Source organism: Xiphias gladius, chromosome 17, assembly GCF_016859285.1.
Source record: "Xiphias gladius isolate SHS-SW01 ecotype Sanya breed wild chromosome 17, ASM1685928v1, whole genome shotgun sequence".
NCBI lineage: Eukaryota > Metazoa > Chordata > Actinopteri > Istiophoriformes > Xiphiidae > Xiphias > Xiphias gladius.
In genome coordinates this window covers 21613367-21637299 of record NC_053416.1, presented here as the reverse complement: position 1 = coordinate 21637299, position 23933 = coordinate 21613367, and the positions used below count along the sequence as shown (strand labels likewise).

At 37.4% G+C, this 23933-nt stretch overlaps 1 protein-coding gene across 2 annotated transcripts in view; it reads left to right on the top strand.

Annotated features, from left to right (window-relative positions):
• Positions 1-23933, top strand: part of ncor1 (nuclear receptor corepressor 1) — a 60551-nt gene that overhangs the window by 461 nt on the left and 36157 nt on the right. For both annotated transcript variants that reach the window (XM_040149571.1, XM_040149570.1), the window contains exons 2-14: positions 5455-5644; positions 8473-8567; positions 8822-9029; positions 9417-9599; positions 11111-11224; positions 14250-14306; positions 14445-14497; positions 15217-15283; positions 17793-17965; positions 19110-19200; positions 20180-20358; positions 20462-20516; positions 21035-21136. In XM_040149571.1, the coding sequence (XP_040005505.1) occupies positions 5534-5644; positions 8473-8567; positions 8822-9029; positions 9417-9599; positions 11111-11224; positions 14250-14306; positions 14445-14497; positions 15217-15283; positions 17793-17965; positions 19110-19200; positions 20180-20358; positions 20462-20516; positions 21035-21136 (1488 nt within the window). In that variant the 5' untranslated portion in view covers positions 5455-5533. The remainder of the gene's footprint in view (positions 1-5454; positions 5645-8472; positions 8568-8821; positions 9030-9416; positions 9600-11110; positions 11225-14249; positions 14307-14444; positions 14498-15216; positions 15284-17792; positions 17966-19109; positions 19201-20179; positions 20359-20461; positions 20517-21034; positions 21137-23933) is intronic.

The following is a 23933-nucleotide window of genomic DNA, read 5'->3' as shown; positions in this document are numbered from 1 at the left end:
CAACAATAACAGGGCACAGCAGCAGTATTTCTCACGGCTAGGTTGTGTATGGGACCCTGAAGTTCACCATGGCTTCAAGATTTTATGTAAATCACCAGAGAGACCGCTGTGAATGCTTTCTAAAATCAACATTACTAAGAGCTTCACCGGGAATCGACAAAAACTGACTAAAGCAATGCCCACTGCATGCCTGTACTCTGAAAATGCTTCAAACCACGTAGGAAAATGCAATTTGAAAAATGTTGAAATGGAAATGATAGAGGAAGCGGAACACCCAGGAACGAATGTGTTGTACTCACAATTTCTTTTATCCACGTTCATGATCTATGGTAAAAGGGATGAGAGAGGGATACAGTTTAAACTGGATTTTTAATATGTCCCAAAAATTAATCCCATCATGTGTTTCTGTGCAAGTTATTACAAAACAGGGATAAAAACAGAGAAACGAGTTATGGACTATCAGGTCACTAACAAGGGCTGCAACAGCCCAAAGGGAAAGCATATTAATATTACTCTGCATACTCAGTTGATTTGAATAATAAAAAAGATGCAGGTACTTAATGTCTTGCTAAACATGGAGGATGCTGACAGGATTTAACCCAGGAGGTCTTCTTTTTTGATTGGGAGCACAGTAGGAACAAATAATTTGTTTTTAATAGTTGGAGCAAAATTGTAGCAGATTTGCAATGGAGTAAGGACTCATTTGAAATATGACGAAATTCTTCCTAGTAGCATCAGTGCTACAATTTTACTTTCCGGTTAAAAAATAGTCAGCCATACTGGTTAATATTTGGTCAAGACCCCACACTACAGTTGAACTTTCTCATCAAGTGAACTAAAACCAGGCTAGAGAAGATTATGTAGAAGCAAATTAAATCAAGTGTAGAAAAACATAATGGTAAAAGTAAAACTTAGACTGTACTTGTTATATTTTGAGGCAGCTGTAGTGCTGCTGGGTGCTCGTTCAGAGTTTTTCTTTTGTTGTTTGTGACAGTTTACATTGAGCGGATGTATTCTCCCTTAGTTTGGCTCAATGTCAAACGGTACTGCTGAACATGAGAACTAGCCTCATATACATTTAAGAACCAGATTTGTGACCTGTCAGTTGTTGGCTTTGTTATTATGCCCTGTGTCCTTTGAGGACACAGGACATAACAACCTTTGTTACTGCTATTACAGTTTACAAAGTTATATCATTGTGAATGAACAATGGTGAATATAAAAACAGCTCTTTAGTTAATGGTTAAAAAAAGCATCATCTACCAGCAGACTGCAGCTGGTTAGTTACTAGTGACTGTCAAGACACTGTTGATATTTTTAGTATTTCTGAAGTTGTGAAAGTAGATTAAATTCTGGGACCCATGAAACTCTGAAGCCTGCAGTTTAAAGAAAATAAAATAACAGCTTCCCACCCTGGTTATGGTGGCCATGGTTGTAGCTTTTCCAACCCTGAAGTTAGCGTCATAATGTCTTGGCATGGTGGTCATGCTGTAACTCATGCAGACCTGGACTTAAAAAAATAGAGCCAGAACACAAATTCACAACTTCTTCTGAAGAATGACAAAAAGGACAAAAAAAAAAAATTAAATTAAAAAAAAAAAAAAAAATCCAGTAATGTGTTTGTTCTAAACCAAAACACAGAAACTTTTCCTGTATGTGTTTGGTAGCATGTTTTTGTTACCTATACATATTCAGGATGAATACTAAATCTGTGTTTGTTCAGTTGCAGAGTATTGGGATATCTGGTGTGCAAGTTTTCATTATTTACAGACATTCATCAAAAAGGGTCACAGTGCTTCCTGGCTCAGTCTTGGGTCCTTTTCTTTGTACATTGCTTCACTGAGCCAGGCTAACATGATATTAAGCAGCTAAAATACACTTGCCAATTTTCATCCAACTAACATGTTTGTTTAAATGCAAGTGATAAAGGATTTTATTTGCTAATCTTAAAAATAAAAATTATATTAGGTAACAGTAGGATGTCATTCTGAATTAATGGCAATGTGAGAGGAACGTTGAAACCCAAATCGCTCCTCGTGTTCGGTTGGCATGACATGTAAGGACACAGATGACACCTTTTTACCACAACTGCACAGCAGAACCTATTTAAAATTTGAGGAACTTTTTACTATCTAAAAAATATTTTAACTGGGCCATTCCATACCAACTAAACTAGGACCTCCTAGTTCGTGTCATGGGTTCTTTTGAAAAAAATCATGTGAAAACTTCTATTAAATTCATGTGACCTTGCAAAATCCTATAGCTCTACTCCAAGTACTTTTTTAGTTTTGAATTTGGAGCTAAATTTCATCATTTTTGCAATTGTTAGTATGTGTATTCCCAACCCCACCAGCCGCTTATTCTTCACTTGATTGGGTTGAAATTTGTACTGAACATCCAAGAACTCCTAAGGATAATTTGCAACATGTATTCATATAAATAGTTGTTGATGAATGTTTTGCAGAAATCAAATTAATAACTTTTTTTTCCAGAACGAAGAATGTTTCATTTTCAAAAATTAAAATCTCTACTAGTCTTTCTTGTAATCAGATTTTGATTCTGAGTAGTATTAATTTGGTTCTATTAGATCTAGAATTGATTTGGTCCTGCATAGAAAATTGAGTGCTACACTTTGGTAAATATAGCTCTGGAGCAGGAAAATCCCACGTTTTTAAGTTATTTTGATTAACATGATATTATTTTCCCCAGAAGGATTATTTAAGTTTCCTTGAAACGTTTTTATGGGAAAGTGCTACTATTCCATATATAAAAAAACTTAAAGATGTTATATTACTCCATCATTTAATCATTTTTTGAAAATAGCTAATTTTTTGTACTTTTCACTGGATGTAATACTACATTCAGTGGTTTTATTTCATATGTAGATATTTGTACTGTGTTGACTTCAAGATTTTCTCTCTTTGTGATACCTATTGAGTCTGTTTTTCAATGGATTCAAGAAAATTTGGAAGTTACAGCTCGTAACGGCTTAATTTGTTGCATACTAGATGATATCATCCCATTCTTTGTGTCCGGAAAGAAATATTAATCTTACCTACTTAGCTCAAAACATACATTATTTGCAATTTAAAACTTTTCTGAATTAATTTCAGATATCATCAGCTAGTAGCACTAGGAAACAATAAAGCAAGTCTGAGCTATTCACATCTGAAACAGGTTTGGACGGATTAATGCAAAATGGATTGCAAAATACCCAGAAGTATATAAAAGAGTGCAATATAATTAATTTTATCATTAAGCAGTTTAATGTGAAATCACGGAGCCCTGCTCTACTGGAGAAAGCCTAGAAGAAGAAGCCAACTGTCACAAGACAGTCTACACAAATGGAGGAGCCGATTTTCTTTTTCTTTTTTTTTTTTTTTTTAAATATATGTATATTTTTTAAAATTAATTAATTATTTTTTCTTTAAATTCGGTCGAGTTGGGAACAGACGAGGAGCTGTTGAAGTTGAGAAGCGGATGTTCTCACCTGACAGATGATGTCAAAGTTTGTTTGCATCACCAGAAGTACTTTTTGGCTATGAAGCGAAATTAGACTCAAAATGGTCACAAATGTGTATTACCTGATCTACAAATGGAAAAAAAAGAGAGTGTTACAAATGTGTGCAACGATTTGTGCGTAATTTTGGGTACTCACAAATGTCCAATCCACACACAAATGTCAAGCAATTTGGACACATGTAAAACTACAATTATCACCTTGCAGTTGTGTGCCTCGGCCAACCAGTGAAGTTGCAGCTTACATCCATGTCTCTCCAGACTTATATATGTGGTGAAGACTTTGAAGGAATTTAATAAAAGGTTTTAACTGTATTTTACCATAATTAGCGTATGAATTCTTGAATTATGGTAGAAAACGTGTTTTGTCAGGTCACAGCGACCTTTGACAACCGAAATCTAATCAGTCCATCCTTGAGACCAAGTGAATGTTTTTGCCAAATAAGTAATAAGTAATTTCGAATTAATGATATATTGCTATGATGTTAATTATAATTATATAACTATATCAATACTAAACAGAAGCCAAAATTTTTTTCACCAATTTGATTACTGTAAAACATTAATCGACAAGTATTTACATGAATATACAGTATGATGAAAATGATCCTTAGGTCCAGCAAAAATTTCAGCACAATCCAGTGAAAAATAAGCGACTGGTGAGGCTCAGAATACACATACAATCGCATAAATTATGAAATTTAGCACCAAGAGCCAAACTTCAAAAATTCATAACTAAAAAAGTATTTGGAGTAGAGCTATAAGATTTTTGCAAGGTCCCATGAATTTAATAGAAGTTTTGACATGAATTTTTTTTGAGAGAATCCTTGACACGAACTGGAAAAGTTCTGAAATCTGGGCAAAATCTGGAATAACCCCACTACAAAATGAAACACCCGGCCAATCTGTTAAGTAAGCAACAGAGTGTTTGTAGAAAAGATTAAATTACTCGACCAATAATACTCTATCTGACTTTAGCATAATTAAGGCATGATTAGGTTCAGACAACTAAAACAACACATTTTAAATTGTGGAAGATCTGAATGTTTAATGGATGGAGGGAATTCAAAAGGTTTTGGCTCTGGTAATGCAACCAAATGTGAAAAAGCCTACATTTCACAGATTTGAGCTAATTAATGTGACAAACAGGCCACATCCAGACTAATAACAAACCATCACCAGTCAAATCAAGTTAACTCAGTTATCTATGATCGAAAGAACAGGCCTCTGCTTTTTCACCCACAGAAGGACTGTTTTGGTGTTTTATAGAGCTGCAGCTGCACAGTATGGTCCAATGTTTTTTTATTTAATGCACCAGTTGTTCCCAGAATGTTATTGTACTTTTTGGTTTAAAGGCCTTGAGTTAAATTAACACCCCTTTAAGGTAAACAGCTTAGAGTGGTGTATTTTGAACCTTTAACCCCCAGTGGCAGAAGCAGGTGATGTGAGCAGGGCAGTGCTTTAGGCCTGTACTCACCTGCATGGAAACCCAGAGAAATATTTCAGAAAAGTGAAATATGTAAGAAAAGGTGATAGGCTGCACCGACTGTCTCAGTCAAATAAGATTTGTGTTTTAACCAATATACTATCATATGGAAGATTTGTGGCATGCCCTGTTGTTTTGTCTAGTGTTATGTAGTGCATACTAACTTGTTAGAACACTGTCTGTTCAATAGACCACACTGATAACTCATTCAAATTCTATACTCTCTTTGATGCTGCAGCAGTGTGTCTCTCAAAATGCAGTATTTTCTGACAATACTGTCAATTCAACTTAGTATGATATCATCTTATTTGGCTGGTTCTCTTTTCTTCTTTTTTTTAAATCTGATACAGAAAGATATTTAAGAGGCTTTGACATATTCATTGTAATGTCTAAAAAACTGATTTTTTTTTTTTAAATAACTGAATTTATCTGTCTCTGTCTTGGGGCAGGTTGTTTGTGTCTCCAGTCATGGTCTAGCTAAAACCTCTGATCTGTGAAGCCGCAGCAGCCCGCTAGCACTGAGCCAGGATGTCCAGTAGCTCGGGCTACCCCCCCAGCCAGGGGAGCTTCAGCAGTGAACAGAGTCGATACCCACCACATTCTGTCCAGTACACCTTCACTGGCGCACGCCACCAACAGGTAAAACCTTTGTTCTCCTTTGTTGTATTTGAGCTAACAGTCTCGTTTGTCGTAATTGAGCCCGCACTCTCGATGCTGTTGGCTTTTATATGCAACTTTACTCTGTGGTATTGGAAGTTAACAGGTAATTATACTTCTTGGAGTAATAATAATAATAAATAATGATAAAAATTTATCTGTATAGGACTTTTCATAAAGTTACAAAGTGTGTTACAGGGAAAACATCGACAAATGGTTTCATGGATCCTGATATCTGAATTTTGGCTTGATGTTTTCTGCTATTGAGAGGAGAGTTTGATATAAGGATCATGACTATTTGACAGTTTTGTTTTTCAGCTTTACTTAAAACTTTAGTGGGGTTCTACAATAAAAACTGTTATTAAATACAATGAAAAGGTTACAGTATGTGTTTGTCGTGTGTGGGTTTATGTGTTTTCTCTTTAACAGTCATCATCGAAAGGGTTGAATTTAAGATAATAAATGATGGGATTTTTTCACTTTCACTTTCTTACAACCTGGGAAATCACTCAGCAATTCCATACGTTGTAAGCAAGAGGCAGACTTACATTCAAAGTAAGAAGGATCATTCCTTTATTCCACTTAATTGTGAATTTGAGGCTTTGGTAAGATGGACAAAAAAATAACTGTGAGGTTAGGTTCAGACTTGGCTATGAGCTTGGCAGGTTGAATTCAGACTTTAATTTCAGGCTTGTGCGGAGCATTACTGATGCTTGCTTGGATGCAGAGTCTGTTGCAGCCCAGTGCAAAGTAACAAGTAAAATTTGAAACTAACAACAATTTGTACTAAATCTATGAACATGTTGTTGGGCAGTCTCAGCAGAAGTTCAGAGCCATTTGTTTAAAAAGGTCTTCGGGTTGCATCCTAAACCCTTGTTGACAATAAATCTGAATAGGTATCGTGTGTCTATTCACATCTTCGCGACTGAGTCGCAGCTTCACACAGAAAATAAATCAGACGTCACGACTCGGCCTAGCTTGCCATGTTCAATGTAGCTTCAGCCTAGGGGCTGTTGTTTGATCAAACCAAGCTGCAGCTGCAACAGCATTTCACTATATACGCACCCTGCATGTGAAATGTGTTAATGGCTTGTTGTGGGGGCATTGTTATTAGTGTTAATATTTTGTATTGATTATGGTTTTATTAATATTTTAACTTAACAAAGAAACTCACTTTCAGTGAAGAAATACATATTTTGATTTTAATGTTTGTACAATAGAGGCATGTTTACAGGTTTATTAATTGATATGATTATTTTGGACCATTTCAAAAGCAATTAAGATTAATAATTGTGATATAATGGTCTCATTACTGAACAAATATTTGTGATATTCATTCACTTTCAGTAATTATGCAGCTCTATAAGGTTTGTATAGTATTTAGTTCCTTCCAGTTTCATGTTCATTTGACTATTGGAAATGTTTGTTAGCTGTTTTAGTTGACATACTTCTTAGAAGCTTACTTTCACAGAAAACTGTCAGCCGTACATTTCTGAGCATTTGGATGTTTGCTTAAATCTGGGACAAAACTGGAGTTTGGAAATATTTCCTGTAACTGATTTTGCTTGTCCAGGTTTGTTTGGAGGTCACAGTGTGCTGATAACATTTATGAGAGAGAGAGAGAGAGAGAGATAGATAGATAGATATATATATATATATATGGGGTGACTGGCCGGCCCCTGATTATGGTCCTGATTATGGTCCAGCCCTTCTTCCACAGTAAACTATTACGAATATATCTTTCTGGTAAGCTTAGACATGGTATTTCGATATTCTAAGATACAGGGGCGCTTTGTCCTGTACTTCCTGATAAATGTGTGAACCTTGTTATTGTAAGCACAGTTATTTAGTTTTTAATCTTTAAAAGTTACACCTCAAAATCCTGACGTTGTGTCTAGATCTTATACTCAGAGCTGCAGTCTTTGATTGGTAAAAATGCTCAAAGAATTCATTCAGGAATTTGGCCGTTATTTGACTAGTACAGCAGAGAGCTAACAGGAAGTGAGGTGGGTGAGGGGGTGTGACACGAGACAAAGGTCCCTTCCCCGACTCAAACTGGGGACGTTGTAATTACGTAGTCTGTGCCTGAAACCCCTCGACCACCAGGACAGTCCTCGGGAAGCGTTTAACGGGGCTCACAGCCAAACACACAATCATTGTAGTTGCATGAGATGAGAAAAAAAAGAGTTGGAAGCCAGAAAAGATGCCTCAGGTTACCAATATGTGTAGACTGTGAATAAATCAGCCAATGTAGACAGATGTATTGATTAAAAGATAGACTGACAACTGAAAAATGCAGTTCAGACTCTCCCATTGTAGACAGGACTTTGCCTTTCTGAAAGCACAATGTGGTTGCCTCATCTGTGAGGTGCCTTGCTACCTCTGCCAAGGAGGTTATGTTTTCGCCAGTGTCTTTTTATTTGTCCACAGGATTACACAAAATGTTCTGAACCGATTTGTACCAAACTTGGTGGTGGGATGGGGCGTAGTCCAGGGAAAGACCCATTAAATTTTGGTACGGATCCGGTTAAAGGGGCGGATCCAAGGAATTCTTTATCACTTTCCTTAACATTGTTAGATAGGGCATTTTTCAACGTTTTCGTCAATATTTGGCCTTGGCGGAGGTATGTGCTCTAATGAGTACCATTCTAGTTATATTCGTAGCTTTGCGGGAACTCGTGATGTTTTATTTTTTTCTTTCTTCTCTGGTCAGCGGACCAGAGACACAGATCTCCCCCTCTTTCATACTTTTGTGACCTTGATCAGATTGCTTTATACAACTGTTTGTGGTGTGTAACTCTTACCTACAGGATTTCACCGTCCCAGACTATCGGACTCACATGCAGGATCCACAGGGTCGGAGAAGACCATCTTTACTGTCTGAATTCCACCCTGGAACTGAAAGGTAAGGGCTTCAGGTCAAATATCCAGCCTGTTGCCAAAATATCTGACAATAAGTACATGCTCATACACACCATCTAGACTAGGGGTTTTTAAAATCTTTAATATTAGGGTCTGTATTGTAGAGTAGGTTTTCCTTTTGCACTCCCTCAAGGATGCCATGGATGTCCCCAGATTACAGTGTGGGAGTCATACATCCAGATACACAGATTTAGCTTCGTGTACATCTGTAAATTTCCTGTTTATTCTGTTCTTTAGGCCTCCAGAGAGACGCCATGGTTACGAACAGCAGTTTCACTCCGTCACAGCCCAGTCTGAGCATGAGGCCTTGGAGGCTAAACGCCCGCGCATGGAGACCGTTGCTGAAGCCCACATCACTCGCACCCCTCCCACTGCTGGGGGTATTGTCCTGCCCATGCCCCATACAGTACAGGACAGCCTAAGAGCCACTGTAGAGGTCAAAAAGGTGGGCCAACAGTTGGTCATAGTTGTATTTTTGTCCTTACAGATACAATCTGAGTTAGTCAGGTGACACTTCACTTTTCTATAGCTGTTCACTAATGAATGAAACTGTGGTTTACAGCACTTTTGACCTTAGACAGCCCTCTCCTCATGATGAAAAAGAACTAATGATGTATTTCAGAGATTAGTAGTGTCAGCATGTGTTTGTATATACTATTAGAAATAGATACAGTCTTCACCAAAAGTTAGGACCTTTTTTGACACTGCCTCAGTGGCCGCTTTTTGAAGTTTGTACAATATGACTTGGGAGATTGGATGGAATCATTCCGTTTTGTACAGATTTTCTGCTGTAGTTTTTGGCAGGCTCAATGACCCTTTTTGTTTTTGGCAGGAGTCTCAGTTCACTGTCAAAGTGGAGTCCCCGTCCCCAGGAGGACCTACACTACACATAGGGGAAGAGCAGGACACTTCTCCTTCCAAACTATCCAAAGAGGAGCTGATCCAGAGTATGGACCGTGTGGACAGAGAGATTGCTAAAGTGGAGCAGCAGATTTTCAAGCTGAAGAAAAAGCAGGTTTGTTACCCAGGGAGACCTTTTGTCTCTGAACATGCTTCAAACACAATGGGTGTTATGTAAGAAAACTTGGCACAAGTAACAGCTTTTAAATTAAGCAATGCCCCATGAGACACTGAGGTGATTTTAGGACAGCAATGGAGAGAAACATAAATGGCTTATTGCTTTTTAAAAAGAAAGATGTGTAATTATAAACCACCAGAATAGAAGTTGTAAAAAGTCTTGTAGTTGATTAACAGTATGTTTAGTGTTATAATTACATTTTGAAAGAGCTGGTTTGACACTGACTGCACATGAAAGGTGAGGTACTTTTCACATTGCCATATGATCATCATAACATAGATGAATGTGTTCAGGTATCTGTTCTTATTTGAGTTGTTTACATGTCAGTTCAATCCAGCCACAATTTAAATAGAAAGGTTGATAAGAGAAAAAAGTAACATGGACATTGGTATAAATAAATAAAGCCACAGGAGAGTCATAACAAGCCAAAGGTGTATGCACAGTTATGTATCGGAACAGTAACATCATATTGAAGTGACAAATGTAATAAGCTTGGCATAGCAAATATAGCTCACGATTAAGATAATCAAAACATTTGTTAGTTTTCCAGCAATGTTTGGACATCCTTTGTTCCTTGAGTTACTTGGCTCTAATATTAACAGGCTCCACTCAGTGTTTGTGAGGAGGCTCCTGCTAAATTCTGCAGGCTCGTCTCCTCAGTGACGAGTTTTAATCAGCTCACAGAGACCTAGGTTGCTTTTGTCTACATGGACATTCTTTTAAAAACAATTCACCTGGGCTATAAGATGCTTTTACAGATCTACGGCTTAAGAAGCTTGTGCCTATCATCTACTGTATATTTTTCCACAGAAGGTGCTCTCAAAAACTTTAATCTTAGAGCTACAGGCTTATTGTTTCATCTGATCTTCCTTTCTGGATTAGCTTCTTTTTAATCTAGTTTGTGGCCGGCTTTCTCTTGCTATCTTTTTTGCAATTCTGTTTCATTAAATATGAACGTAAGCTGAGCTTTGCTGGGAGAGAATACTTATCAGTTTTTCTCTCTCTCAGGGGTTTATTTGTTTATTTGAGGTATTTCAGGAACTCCTAATCTTGTCCCTATAACCTGGTAGTTTACATAACCTTTAACTTGTAAACACTGACCTACCAGACACTCGTTCAGCTTGTCTGTCTGTATCCGCATGGCCTCATTGGCAGAAACCTTCAGTTAAAAAAATGTACTTGAACAAGCCTGTATGAATAATCTGATAATATCTGCATGGGCCTCAGACATCAGAAGCTAAGATCAGATCAACACTGAAGAGGAATCTTTGTTTTCCACCATTAGTTGTGTACTAAAATGATACAGATTTTTTAAAAAAACATACAAAATGTTTAATTGGGTCATGTTCAGAAGAAAGGAGGCTCCCCATATTTTCCCTGTGTGTATTTTCTGTGTCTTTTATTGTGTGCTATTGGTCAAAATATTGTGTGTTGGTGTTGTCTCTTAGCAACAACTGGAGGAGGAAGCAGCAAAGCCAGTGGAGCCAGAAAAGCCAGTGACCCCTCCCCCAGTGGAGCACAAGCACCGCAGCATAGTCCAGATCATCTACGATGAGAACAGGGTTAGTCGTCTACTGCAAACACCAACAACAAGCATTAGTTCTCCTCAGTTCCTTTTTTTCATTGTGATAATGCTCTAAAGAATTGCAGCTATTTTTTTTAGCTATCATCTCTATCCAGCCTCAGAGCTGGAAGTAGTTACTTTTGGTTTTTCATTGGTTTTGTTTAACCCCCCTAAATTGTGCCGTGAAGCACCAAGCTGAGAACGCATGCATTTCTGCTGTCTCTCACAGCAGGGAATAACCATTGTGACCACAGCCAACCAGTGACAGTCTCCTCCCTCAAACCAAGTCTTCTTGCGCAAAACTGATGGCTGAACACATGTCTTTAAGTCAGTCTATGTTCAGCTCTCAGTACTTTTGTAGCTCCTCACTAAGTCTGTGGTCTGGAGTTTAGTTTCACTCAAAAATGCATGTTCCTACTTTCAAATATCAGCCTTATTTTACTGTTTACTGATTGCCTTTAGCCTTACCTGAGCTGTGTTTACTTACAGCTGATGCAAACCTAGCTAACTCAGCTCTGTGTGTATATCCCCACCCCTGTTGAAAAACAGCATTTGGCATAGTGATATTTTAATTTTCAGATATAATATTCAACTGAGTCTCCTGTTGGGATATGTTGGAATGTCTTGTGTGTTTTTTTTTTTTTTTTTTTTTTTTTTTTTTAACATTATTGATGTTTTGAAGGCAGTAGTGAGAGAAACTAAACATGTCTTTAATACAGTGTATTTTTGTCCAATACTTGATCATTTATTTTTGGTTAACTTTTTTTTATTCAGCCAGTTAAGAATACATTAGAGCTGCAACAATTAGTAGATTAGTCAATCAAAAGAAAAAATTATAATCGATTTAATCGTCAGTCATTTCTTTAGCAAAAATGCCAAACAATTCATGGTTTCAGGTTCTCAAATGGGAGGATTTGCTGCTCTCTGTGGTCTTACATTATAGTAAATGGAATATTTTGGCGTTCTAGAATGTTGATTGGGAAAAAATTACAGACTTGACGTCGTCACCTTGTGTTGTAGGACATTGGGATGGGCATTTTTCGCTGTTTTCTGATGTTTTATAGACCAAGCGAATAATCGATTAATCAAGAAAATAATTGGCAGATTAATCGATAATGAAAATAATTGTTAGTTGCAGCCCTGGAATACATTTACCTAAAATTCTAGCCATTATATGTACTTCACCTTAACAACAAGGGAGTGCGTAAGTCTTTGTTTATGGAGGTCACTGTAGTTCATGGTTATCAGACAATGTTGTGGTAGCAGACAGCTGAGACACGCCTTCCTTTTCAGTCAGCCATTAACTCTTTAGGCACTAAAGCTCCTACAGCTCTGTACACAGCATTTAGCCTGGAAGCCAAGTTGGTTTGTCTCAGTCTGTGGATGGAGGCTTATGAAATGTGAAAATAAAAAGTTATTCTGTATTATACTGATGGTCTTGAATAAGCTGACAGTCTTCACTGATTTTGGAAAACGGTCTTTGCCAACCCTATTAATTATGCTGCAGTGGGAGCATTCTCTCTTCCCTTTTTATTTATTTATTTTTTTCTTGTATCATGTATTGCTCTTTTCAGGCAGTTTCAGCTGCTCACTTTTGAAAAATATAAATTGCAGAAGCTCATACTTCAAGAGCAAATTAAATGTATCGAAAAATTAGAAAGGAAGCCCCCATTTTCTTTATACAGGCCTTAAGACTATTATCAAGTTTTACTTTGAGTTAATGGTTTCTTTGAATCTTTGCCCTTTTTTAAAAAACATGTGGCTCCAGAGTGCAACCAAAAATCTGTCAGGTTCGCCTAAGAATTTTCATTGGTTGTACTGGTGTGCCTGACATTTAGCAGGTCTGTCTCTGTGTGTGTATGTCTGTGTGCGTGCGTGTGCTAAGTGTTATTTTTTTTCCCCCCACCCGTATTCTGTGAACACCCGCCCCTACTCTGCCTCTGATTGGCCTTAATCCTGATATTCTTTTTTGCTGAATGTGGGTGGAGAAAAAAGTAAGGCATGTTTTTACGTGTGAAACCGTGCCCTGTGCTCCTCCTCTAGCAACATCTCAACCTTAAAAAATACAAGTAATTCAAAATTAAGAGAACTATTGATTGCTTTTTCATTGAGAAAAATGTGGCTGTACCCGTTTCACCTGTCCCTGGCCCTGAAAGGCCCAGCTCAGAAGCAACATCATTGGCAGAGTTACCCGCTCCAACACCTGTCTCCCCTGTCCCTGGCAAGATGCCTTATCCTGACCCAACATCTTTGGTGGAGACAATCTCATCTGACGCTGAGCCAGAACCTATGACATAAAAAAGGGCTAAAATATACATGCCCTTTAAAAAAAAAAATCGCTTGTCCAATTTCTGTGGTTCAGATATGATAAAAAGAAATTATACATTTCGTTTAATTCAAAGAGTGCAGCCAAAGCATGATTGGGAACAGTGCTTTTGCCTTCAGAGTATCGATGTTCCAAATTGACACATTAAAAAAAGCACTCTGTTTCCAAGAAGCATGTCCTGTGCCATGACAAGTTTGTGGCCGCACAGAAGCCCCCCTCCCTGCTGCGTTTTAGCAGCAGGCAACGACAAACCTAAGCAGTGTGGAGTCAGAAATGATAATGAAATTTAACACTGCTTATAAAATAAAATTTTGGGTGCACCTAAATTATGTGCTGATGCACCTGAATGAAAAATTCAGGTGCACCAGTGCAACGACTTAAAAAAGTTAGTCTGGAGTTCTGTAACAGATCACACCCTTGATCAGTAACTCAATTGGATAATTTAAATTGCTGTAAATGGTAGTCATGTTTAATCAATGCATGGCCCCATTTAAGTTATTTCTTAATTGAAGCTTCCTATATATTTACAGTAAATCATCAGATCTAAAGATTTAACCCAGATATAATATAATACTGATCTTCAGGCATCATGTTTTTCAGGTGAAAATCTCTTTCTTTGAAAGTGCTCAGATTGCAGTTTCCCTTTGCTTTTGGAGGGCCTTGTAATTAAGTTATCAACTCCTGTCCATTTTTCTAGAAAAAAGCTGAAGAGGCCCATAAAATACTGGAAGGTCTTGGTCCCAAGGTTGAGCTGGTATGTGATTTTCAGTAAAAATTTTTTACCTTTGAGGAATAAGTAACACTTAGCTCAGTAGCAAGTTGATATACCTCTTTGCGTAATAGCTAAGGATTAATCCACTACCTGTTCCTCTTCTGCTTTTTCTTTTCTTAGCCCCTATACAATCAGCCATCAGACACGAAGGTGTACCATGACAACATCAAGACGTGAGTATCTACATTTGTTCCACAGCTTCATTTTATGATTACCTGTCGTCTTTTGTAAAGTGCAAGAACCTTGCACACCACACTTACAGTATAGGAACCATCTCAGCTTAGCAAAGTGTTGGAAGTAATGCTGACCTCAGCAAGATAAACCCAGCTGATAAATCTGTCTAATCTGATTGTTGAGTGACCCCATTGAGTTGCCCTACTGACATCAAGGAGAGTGATTGAGAAAGGAAGTGAAAGAATGTATGTGTGCCTGCATTAGCTGCTTTAAAAGTAGGGGTTGTGTTGGGGGCTGAAGGTCATGTCGTCTAGGATAAAACCCTTATCAGTGTGTACTATGAGAGAGGCCCATCTGGCTCAGTCTTTTATCAAGACAGACACCCCCTCTGTGTGAATCTGCTGCATAGGCCACACTCTCAGGGTCAGCTCTCACTGTTCTCTCCCCACAGCCACCATCATGAGTAAACAGAAGTGTTTGCAGTGTTTTGTACCTGCCAGATTGCAAATAAACAATGATATGTTCATGATATGTCTTAAAAGAAGCTGTATCCCTCTAAAAAATGTTTTAATTTACAAAGGTACTGTTAGACCATCTTTGTACTGATTAGATCTTCTCTGGTGAAATCAGAGGTTTCTACTAGCGCATTACTTTTTATGTCATGCAGTTTTGTATGATTTTTGGTAAATGCCACATAATTTTTGTTGTTGTATTTCAGCAACCAAGTCATGAGGAAGAAGCTGATTTTGTTTTTTAAGAGGAGGAATCATGCTCGTAAACAAAGGGTAAGTGTCCTTGCTGTTAAGAAAGCAAGTTCCAGGTATTTGTGTTTGTGCTCCGGAGACAACATTAGTGGCAGCTCCCATTCCCATGGTCACTGTAACAGTCATATCATACCTGACTGTTTGCACTCAGATAACCTCGACTGAACAGGGGAAATATAATTGGGATAGTTAAATCTTTTGATACGTGGTATCTTCCTTGTTTACCTAAAGCTACAGAATACTGACTAACTGTGATTACTTTGCACATATTCAACAAACCACAGGTTTTAACATTTGTATTTTTTTATATAATTGAGTTCAAAAGCCAGACACAAGACAGTGTATTGCTTAGTCTGACTCAAAGAGAATATGGTCTTAATATTACACAAAAGCATTTTAACTCCATACTTTTTCTCTCAATCTTCTTGTCATCTTGAAACTCAGTTCAGGAAACAAAAGTCTGTAGTTGTTTGATTGTCCATGTTGTTGGACAGAATGTTAAATACTGGAGCTCATTGAACATTTAATGCTAGTTATATCCAATGCTTAAAATAAGAAACTTTTGAATACTAGGTCTCTCTACATGTAGTGTGAAATCTTAAAATTGTGGGCTGCAGTGAGACCAATTAACTAACCAGATCAAGAGTCTACAGCAATGCAAGTGGCTCTGTGAGGCTGTACTTAGGCACAGCTGTGGGGCTAACGCCCCACTCACGCCAGCATGCTAACATGCTCACAGTGACATTACTAACATGCTGATGTTTTAACAGGTATAATGTTTACCATGTTCACCATCTTAGTTTGGTGTGTTAGCAACAATTAACAATTACTAATTAGCATTAAAAACAAAATACAGCTGAGGCTGATGGGAATGTCATTAGGTTTATAAATATTTGCTAATAAACCAAAGAATTGATCCAATTAAAACCTAATTCTGATTAAGTTAAGTTGTTGGGACATTTCACTTAAAACCTCAAATGTCAACCTCATGGTGGCGCTACAAGAACAGTAAGGAAATTACTATTAAGTCAGTAGAATGGGAACCATGAATGTCTACAAAATTTCATGGAAATCCATCCAATAGTTGTTGGATATTTCAGGTATTGTTGTGGACCAACTGACTAACATTGCGTTGCATTAGGTATGGCAAGTTTCCTACAAAATGGGAAACGCCTAGGTTTCCCCTGTCTGTTGAAAAGTATTGTATGAGTCAATAACTGCTTTTTTTTTCAGCAGAATAACAAATATTGTCACATCAAAGAACAGGTTTGAGCAATGCACTTGTGAATGTCTTTCTGTCTTTCTTATCTGTAACCGGTGATTTAAATATTTCAGAATAACCCATGTTGAAACACTCGGCTCTTTTTTGTATTGCAATTGCTCAGTGGCTCCCACCTTTGTCTGGCTTTTCCCTGTCAGGGTCAGACAGACCTTTTTTAGACTCTGAACAATGGCAGAGTTCACATGGCCTTATGCCAAGAGGAAGGTGAATTGTTTTTCCCTTGCTGCAGAGAGTGGAAACGAGGGTGTATTGTCCTCCCAAAACAAGAGTCTTTCCATATTTTCACTAAACATTTTAACTTTTACGCCTCTGGAAATGAGTTAGATTTTTTTTTTTTTTTTTTATACAGTAAAAGTGTTTAGGTGTGTATATTAAAAGGTAAGCATCTGTAACAAAAATGGCAATGAGCTTATAAAGGCTATTTGTAAACAGAATAGTTGCCTCAGAACAAACTGTGCCGGGGTCAGGACACTGAATTAGGCAATTTGAAAGACAGGCACAAACCCACAACAAACACAGCCAGTTCCTGAGCTCTCTAAACTCTTCTGCTCTCACTTGAAGTTTCTGCCGTCTGTCTGTAGTTGTTTACTTTTGTGTTCGTGTTTACTTTCAGTTTTTAAGTTAAACTGTAATGCTGATTTCACTGATTTGTGTATTTAAAAAATAAAACATGCACGCATAAATTCATGTTCACCTACACAGCCTATAGGAAAGAGAAATGTCACGGTCATTGTTGATCATTAACCTGATAGTTAGGTTTTAATAATCGTGTTTCCATTATTTGCATCTATTTTGCCTCTTCTTTCCATTGACCTAGCATGACCTAGCAACATATTACATAAGCTGTTCGTACAACAAACTGAGCTCTATCCATCGCTTAATATGAAACATGAGAATTTCTCACCCTCAGAACTTCATAACCATTGTACAAGTTGTATATAAAAAAATATGTATTTTTTTAAAATCAAAAAACCCCCATATTGTAAGGACCTTTACAGTGGGGTAACATTATAGCATCAAAAGACACCCTTTTAATCTGTATCACAGTCAGTATCTTAATAATTCAGAATAGTTGTGGGTGACAGATTTTATTTGTGAATTTGAAAATATCAGCACCCTCATGATATCCAAAGCTATATTCCTTGTGGATCTTCTGGATCATTGCATTGACAAGAAGTTCTTTTGACCCTTGTTGTGATAGACACCCACTCCTGATGCAGTTGTGCATTTTTCATGCTGTGTACCCAGGAACAGAAGATCTGCCAGCGCTATGACCAGCTGATGGAAGCGTGGGAGAAGAAGGTAGAGCGAATGGAGAACAATCCTAGACGCAAAGCCAAGGAGAGCAGAACACGGGAGTACTATGAAAGGCAATTCCCTGAGATCCGCAAGCAGAGAGAGCAGCAGGAGCGCTTCCAGAGGTAACAGTTTTTACCCATAACTGGTTAGCACAGTAACATAATATATTTGTGGCACAATATATGGTTGGCTATGATTGGTTCTTTGTTCAGAAGCACACTGATACAGTTCACAAATTGCTTTACGATCTTCCTCCTCACCTCAGTAGTGTGTATTGATTTATACTGGAAAGAGGTAGACTTTGTTTTCATACAGACTAGGGCTGCAACTAACTACTATCTTCATAGTAGTTAGTAGTCAGCATTTACATATTTAAATTGCCCAATTTTATTGACCAACACTCCAAAACCCAAAGAGATTCAGTTTATCATAGATGACTAAGAAAAACAAATATTCACATTTCAGAAGTCGGAATCAACCATTAATCAATTATCAGAATTGTTACAGATGAATTTTGTGTTGATCGACTGATTGTTACATCTCTGATGGAGACAATTAAGTAGCTGGTGGAAGGAGATTAACTGTACTCCATTTGATTTGCTTTATGGGGTCCTGACCTATCCTTAAAGAAGGCAGTATCTTTGATGCCCAGTTCACTGAAAAATTACAAGTTAATATTTATTTTCAGAGAATAAATATTGACATGTGTTATCATGGTTTTATAGCCCAGCACGACTTCTGTTTAATACCGGTAAATGAACTGGAAACTGTTGTTTACAAGAGTAGATTTTATGATAGAGGCTTTAAGCGGAATATAACCTTCTATTACATGCAGCAGTGGCTTTTTTTGCTAGCTCTACATTATGCCATCACAGACACAACTGAAGCAAAGGTTGGGAGGCAGGGTCAGTCCAGCTTCTGGTTCTTGCCCATGCTGATGCTTTGTGCTTTCTGCTTTCATTGAAATCTCCAAGTAAGAGTTTGCATGTCAGCAATGTTTATGCAGACTGCTAGACCACGAAGGAGGAAACAAGTAATAACTGGTCAGAGAGACTTTTATTCATTAATAATGGGTACATTGATTCTGTTTGTTAACTTGTCTCCTGTTGCTCATTTTAACAATTTGACTTGGTTTTGTTTGGAAAGGAAACAGTTATAAATAAGTAATTGAAAGCTTGGAAATCTTTAAATACTGTCTTTGCACAGCATACAAATTTAATGCAACATTTAATGCAATGTAATGCAATATGTCCCTGTTTTCCACAGGGTTGGACAAAGAGGAACAGGCCTTTCTGCAACAATTGCAAGAAGTGAGCATGAGATTTCGGAAATCATAGATGGCCTTTCTGAGCAGGAGGTGGGTACTAACTGTAGTGACTTTGAAATATATTACAGTGTAGATATGAAACTACATACCTAGATGACAATAGTCCAAACAGTTAGTGTTTTTTAACAGGTAGAGATCTCTGTAGCATTTCTGAGTTCAACATTTTGAGTATACAGTGGCATGAAAAAGTTTGGGGACCCCCCCCCCCCTTTTCTGTTACTGCGAATAGTTAAGTTAGTAGAAGATCTCCAAAAGGTGTAAAATTAAGATTTCAACTTTTTAAGCAAGATTAATGTAATACTTTTGTTTTGGCTTTTAGGTTTTAATCATCGTTTGTTCACAGTCATTGTTAGGAAAGGCTAAGTGATGTCAATTTCAAAACTTTATAAATACTCTGACTCCTAAAGCCTTGTCCAAACAATCAGCATCCATGGCCCCCTCTAAGCAGCTGACTAGAACTCTGAAAATTCAAATAACTGATGCCCTCAAAGCAGCGGAAGGCTGTAAGAAGATAGCAAAGTGTTTTTCAGGTAGTTTTTTTCCTCTGTTTGTAATGTAATTAAGAAATGACAGTTAACAGGTGGAGGTCAAGTTGAGGTCTGGGAGACTAAGAAAACTATCAGAGAGAAATGCTCGTAAGATTGACCTCAGAAGAGCAATGCATGCAAGACGGCCCAAGAATCTCAGAACTAGAAGCCTTTTGCAGGAAGAATGAGGGAAAATCCCCAAACGAGAATTTATTTTGGAACTCTAAAAGATGGAAATAAAAAAATAATCCTGCTGAAAATAATAAAGAAATGTGTCATCTTTAACTTTATGCCTTTTTGGAAATCAGGTCATCTTTTACTTTTGACTATGGGTGCCCAAAAGTAAAAGATGACCTGGATATAATCTGCATAAATCACAAAGACTGGGAGCATATTTCCATGTAGAAAGATGGTTTATTGAACAAGGGAGACTATTCCTTATCGGTGTAACTATGGCCACTTCGCCTGTCCATGTTCCACAGAACAATGAGAAACAGATGAGACAGCTGTCAGTCATCCCTCCCATGATGTACGATTCTGAGCAGAGGCGAGTTAAATTTATCAACATGAATGGCCGAATGGATGACCCAATGAAGATGTACAAAGCCCGGCAGTTCATGAATGTTTGGACTGAGCATGAAAAGGAGATCTTTAAAGAGAAGTAAGTAGTGCAGAAATGGTTTCTGGACGTTAATGCCACCTTACACTTGCATTGATCAATTTTTGGCTAAAGCACATCAATAACGGCTGGCATCTCTTCGCAGGTTTGTTCAACACCCCAAGAACTTTGGCCTGATTGCCTCTTACTTAGAGAGAAAGGTAAGCTGCTGCTTGTATTTTCACACGTTCCAATTTTTAGCATATATAGCAGGATTATTATTGATATCTTTTGAGTGTTACATTAAAGACGCACTCTCCCAAAGTCCGAAACACATGACTCTTTTGGATTGAAGACCTCAAGGCTCTACAATCACTGTTTCATAGTAAAATAAAAACTTTAAATTTTTATCAATGTTGTAGTTGAGTTAAACAAGATGTAATGAAGTATTTAGCTTTAATTATTTATGCATCTATCATAAATCCTTTCAGAACTGCTTATTTAGATTTTTTTATGTATAAGGTATTTCTCTATAATGACCATAAAAATTAAAATCTGCACTAAATGTTCCATGTTGATTAAGCCGTTTGGCGTGTGGTTTCTTCCACTAAAAGACGGTCATCAATAAAATATTGATTGTGATATACTGCACAGGAGTAATAAACACGTTCTTTTCATCTGAGCACATATGAAAAGAAACAAGCAAATGCTTGAATATGTTGTGATTTTTTTGTTTCAGTGTGTTGCTGACTGTGTCCTATACTACTACTTAACCAAGAAGAACCACAACTACAAGACACTGGTGAGGCGAAATTATGGAAGACGGAGAGGAAGGAATCAGGTAAACCTAAGACTTCATCTTATATTTTAATATCTGTCTCTCTCTCTTGATCAAATGTTGTTTGAAATTATGTTGATCAGCACAACATTAAAACCAGTTAGCGTTTTTAATGTTGGGGCTTATCGTTGTATATGAAAGTAGGTTCTCCTGATGAATAAAGCGGCATTAAAGTATTAAATTTGATGAAGTAGTAAGTCCAGTTTAATTTTAAATAAAGAAGAGCAGTACAACTACTTTGTCTAACATTTTAGATCGAACAAACTTTCCAGAGAAACAAGTATTTAAAGGGTGTTCGGGATGGAAACAATTCTGTCAGGTGGCTGCGAGATGCCATCGTTTCACATGCTTAGTTTGCAGCATTGGGTCTGTCTGACTGTTTTGCCACACCTGTTTCATGTTTACTCACAAAACTGACATTGCATTTTGTTTATGAGATATATACTGTATTTCCACCACATATATGACACATGCGCCACACCTACCTATAGTGTTATGTGGTAAGAATTTGGCATCCCCTTTGCTGGTACTATTCATTGGCCAGAGTGTGCAAAACAGGAAGTACTCCCCACCATTTTCTTGAATTATTAGCAAGTAACCCTTGGATTATTGTGATATCGCTACGGTATGACTTGCTTGTGTGTCACTTCTCCTAAAGATAAATCAGCACTATTTGTAGAAGATACAATATGTATACTTCACCAAATACAGTCAAATATACATTAAGTATAGCATTTAGTATATGTAAATAGGAGTTTGCACATTCAGGAAAATTTGCTCAGGATTAGTAAACTGACGCTTTTGCTCCCAGTAAATTATCAACAAAGTTTTGAGTTTGATCGATTCATCGATTAATTAGTTCATACACAGAAAAATAATTGCCAAATAATTTGAAATTGTGTTCCTTGTTTAAGTTTTTTTTTTTTTTTTTTTTTTTTCAATAGATGCCGTACATTCATTCTTTCCAATTTCTCAGTTGTGGCGATTAGCTGCTTTACTTTGTTTTATTTGATACTGAACTGAATATTTTGCGGTTTTAGACTGTTAGAACGACAAAATAAAGTCACCTTGGGCTTTAAGAAATTGTGACAGGCATTTTTCACTGTTTTTTGATATTTTATAGATCAAACATTTACTTGATTAATCACGAAAACAATCAACAAAATAATCAATAATGAAAAGAATCGTTAGTTGCAGCCCCTTTTCAAATCCAATAAAAAACACACACTAACATAATAATGATGTACTATATTCTGCTCCTGTAGACAGTTTCAGCAGTCCAAACACACAGTGGAGACAAAAGGCTAGGCCAGGGCAAGTGTGACATTCAGAACATAGGGAAAAATGGGACCCACTCCTAGTTAGAAAAGTGTTTGTGTGTGTGTGTGTGTGTGTGTGTGTGTGTGTGTGTGTGTGTGTGTGTGTGTGCATTTTAATAATGTAATACTGCGACAAATATAAAAGCAAAAGGAACATAAACAAGGGCTATAGCAGTATCACTGGACTGAACAGTTTCATAAAAATCAGTAACAACTAATGCACCAGAAATTAGATAATTCCATATTTATTGACATGTAGAAGGAGTTGGAATAATTTTAAGATTTTAGATTAAAAATAATTTTCACTCATTCTGGTAGATGTTTTCTCCTTTCTTCACTGACACCACAGTCATTGTACAGGCCATTCTTTCTCTTTGCCAAGTAGTACATATAAGTACATATACTGTGTAACACAGTGGGTTGGTATAGACTGTTTCTTTACATAGTAGGAGGTGGAGAGCACAAGATGGTTCTTCTTATTTTCCTAAGTGACAGTTGCAATTTCTTCATGGATGATTCACCTCTAGTTAGCCTTTTAATTTTTGCACGATTCATAGTATGAACCTGCCAGCAGTTGACAGAGAACTTATCCATTACTCTGCACAGATTGCCCAGGAGGTGCAGAAAAATGCCTTTCTGTGTAGGCAACTTGTGAGCTAGTGACATAGTGATAGCTTACTAAAGAATATGTGTGTTTTTGGATTTCATGATCATTTCATATGGTGGATCAATTATAAGTTGCTTTTTCTAAATTTGAGAAACAGTGAGGGTTTTTTGTGAGAGATAGGGGACGCATAAATTAATCTTCTCAGGTGATCTCAGTGAAACAGTGTGAACCTTGGTTCGACACCCATTTGAAGATCCATATTAGACTGTTGAATACTGATAAATACCAGGTACCCAGTGTTCACGCAAGATCCCTCTCAGCTTCTGCAGTGCAGTTCTTAACATGTCATGTATCATAACTACTAAAGGTGGTTCCTACAATATTGTTTTTACACTTTTACCAATTTTGTGGGATTGGAACACATAAAAACATTGGTTTTCCATAGGTTGTCGATGTAATGTAAAAGTGTGTGTAAGATGGTCTCTATCATCGTCTCTCCATCAAGATTTAGGTCAATTGCTTCAACGGCTCCAGTTTTTCCAAATAGTCTTGTGGTTGTTGAGAATGTAATACAGTTTTTTTTCTTTTGCCATTTGGAGTAATGCACATCAGGATGTTGTGGATTACCAAGCTACTGGTGTGACTTAATAACTGCAGTTGGAGTGAGTAGAGTGAGTCATTAGAAAGGGAAGGAAGAGGACAGAGTGAGCAGAAGCAAGAGCAATGGAATGTAGGGTGAGTGAGTGAAACTGAGTGAAAAAAACCGTCAGCGAGACAGAGTCCGTGCTGGCAGCTTAGCTGGTTGAGTGTGTGCTGTTTTTTTTTTTTTTTTTCGCTTTCCATTTCCTCTTTCTTCTGTTCCTCTGACAGAGAG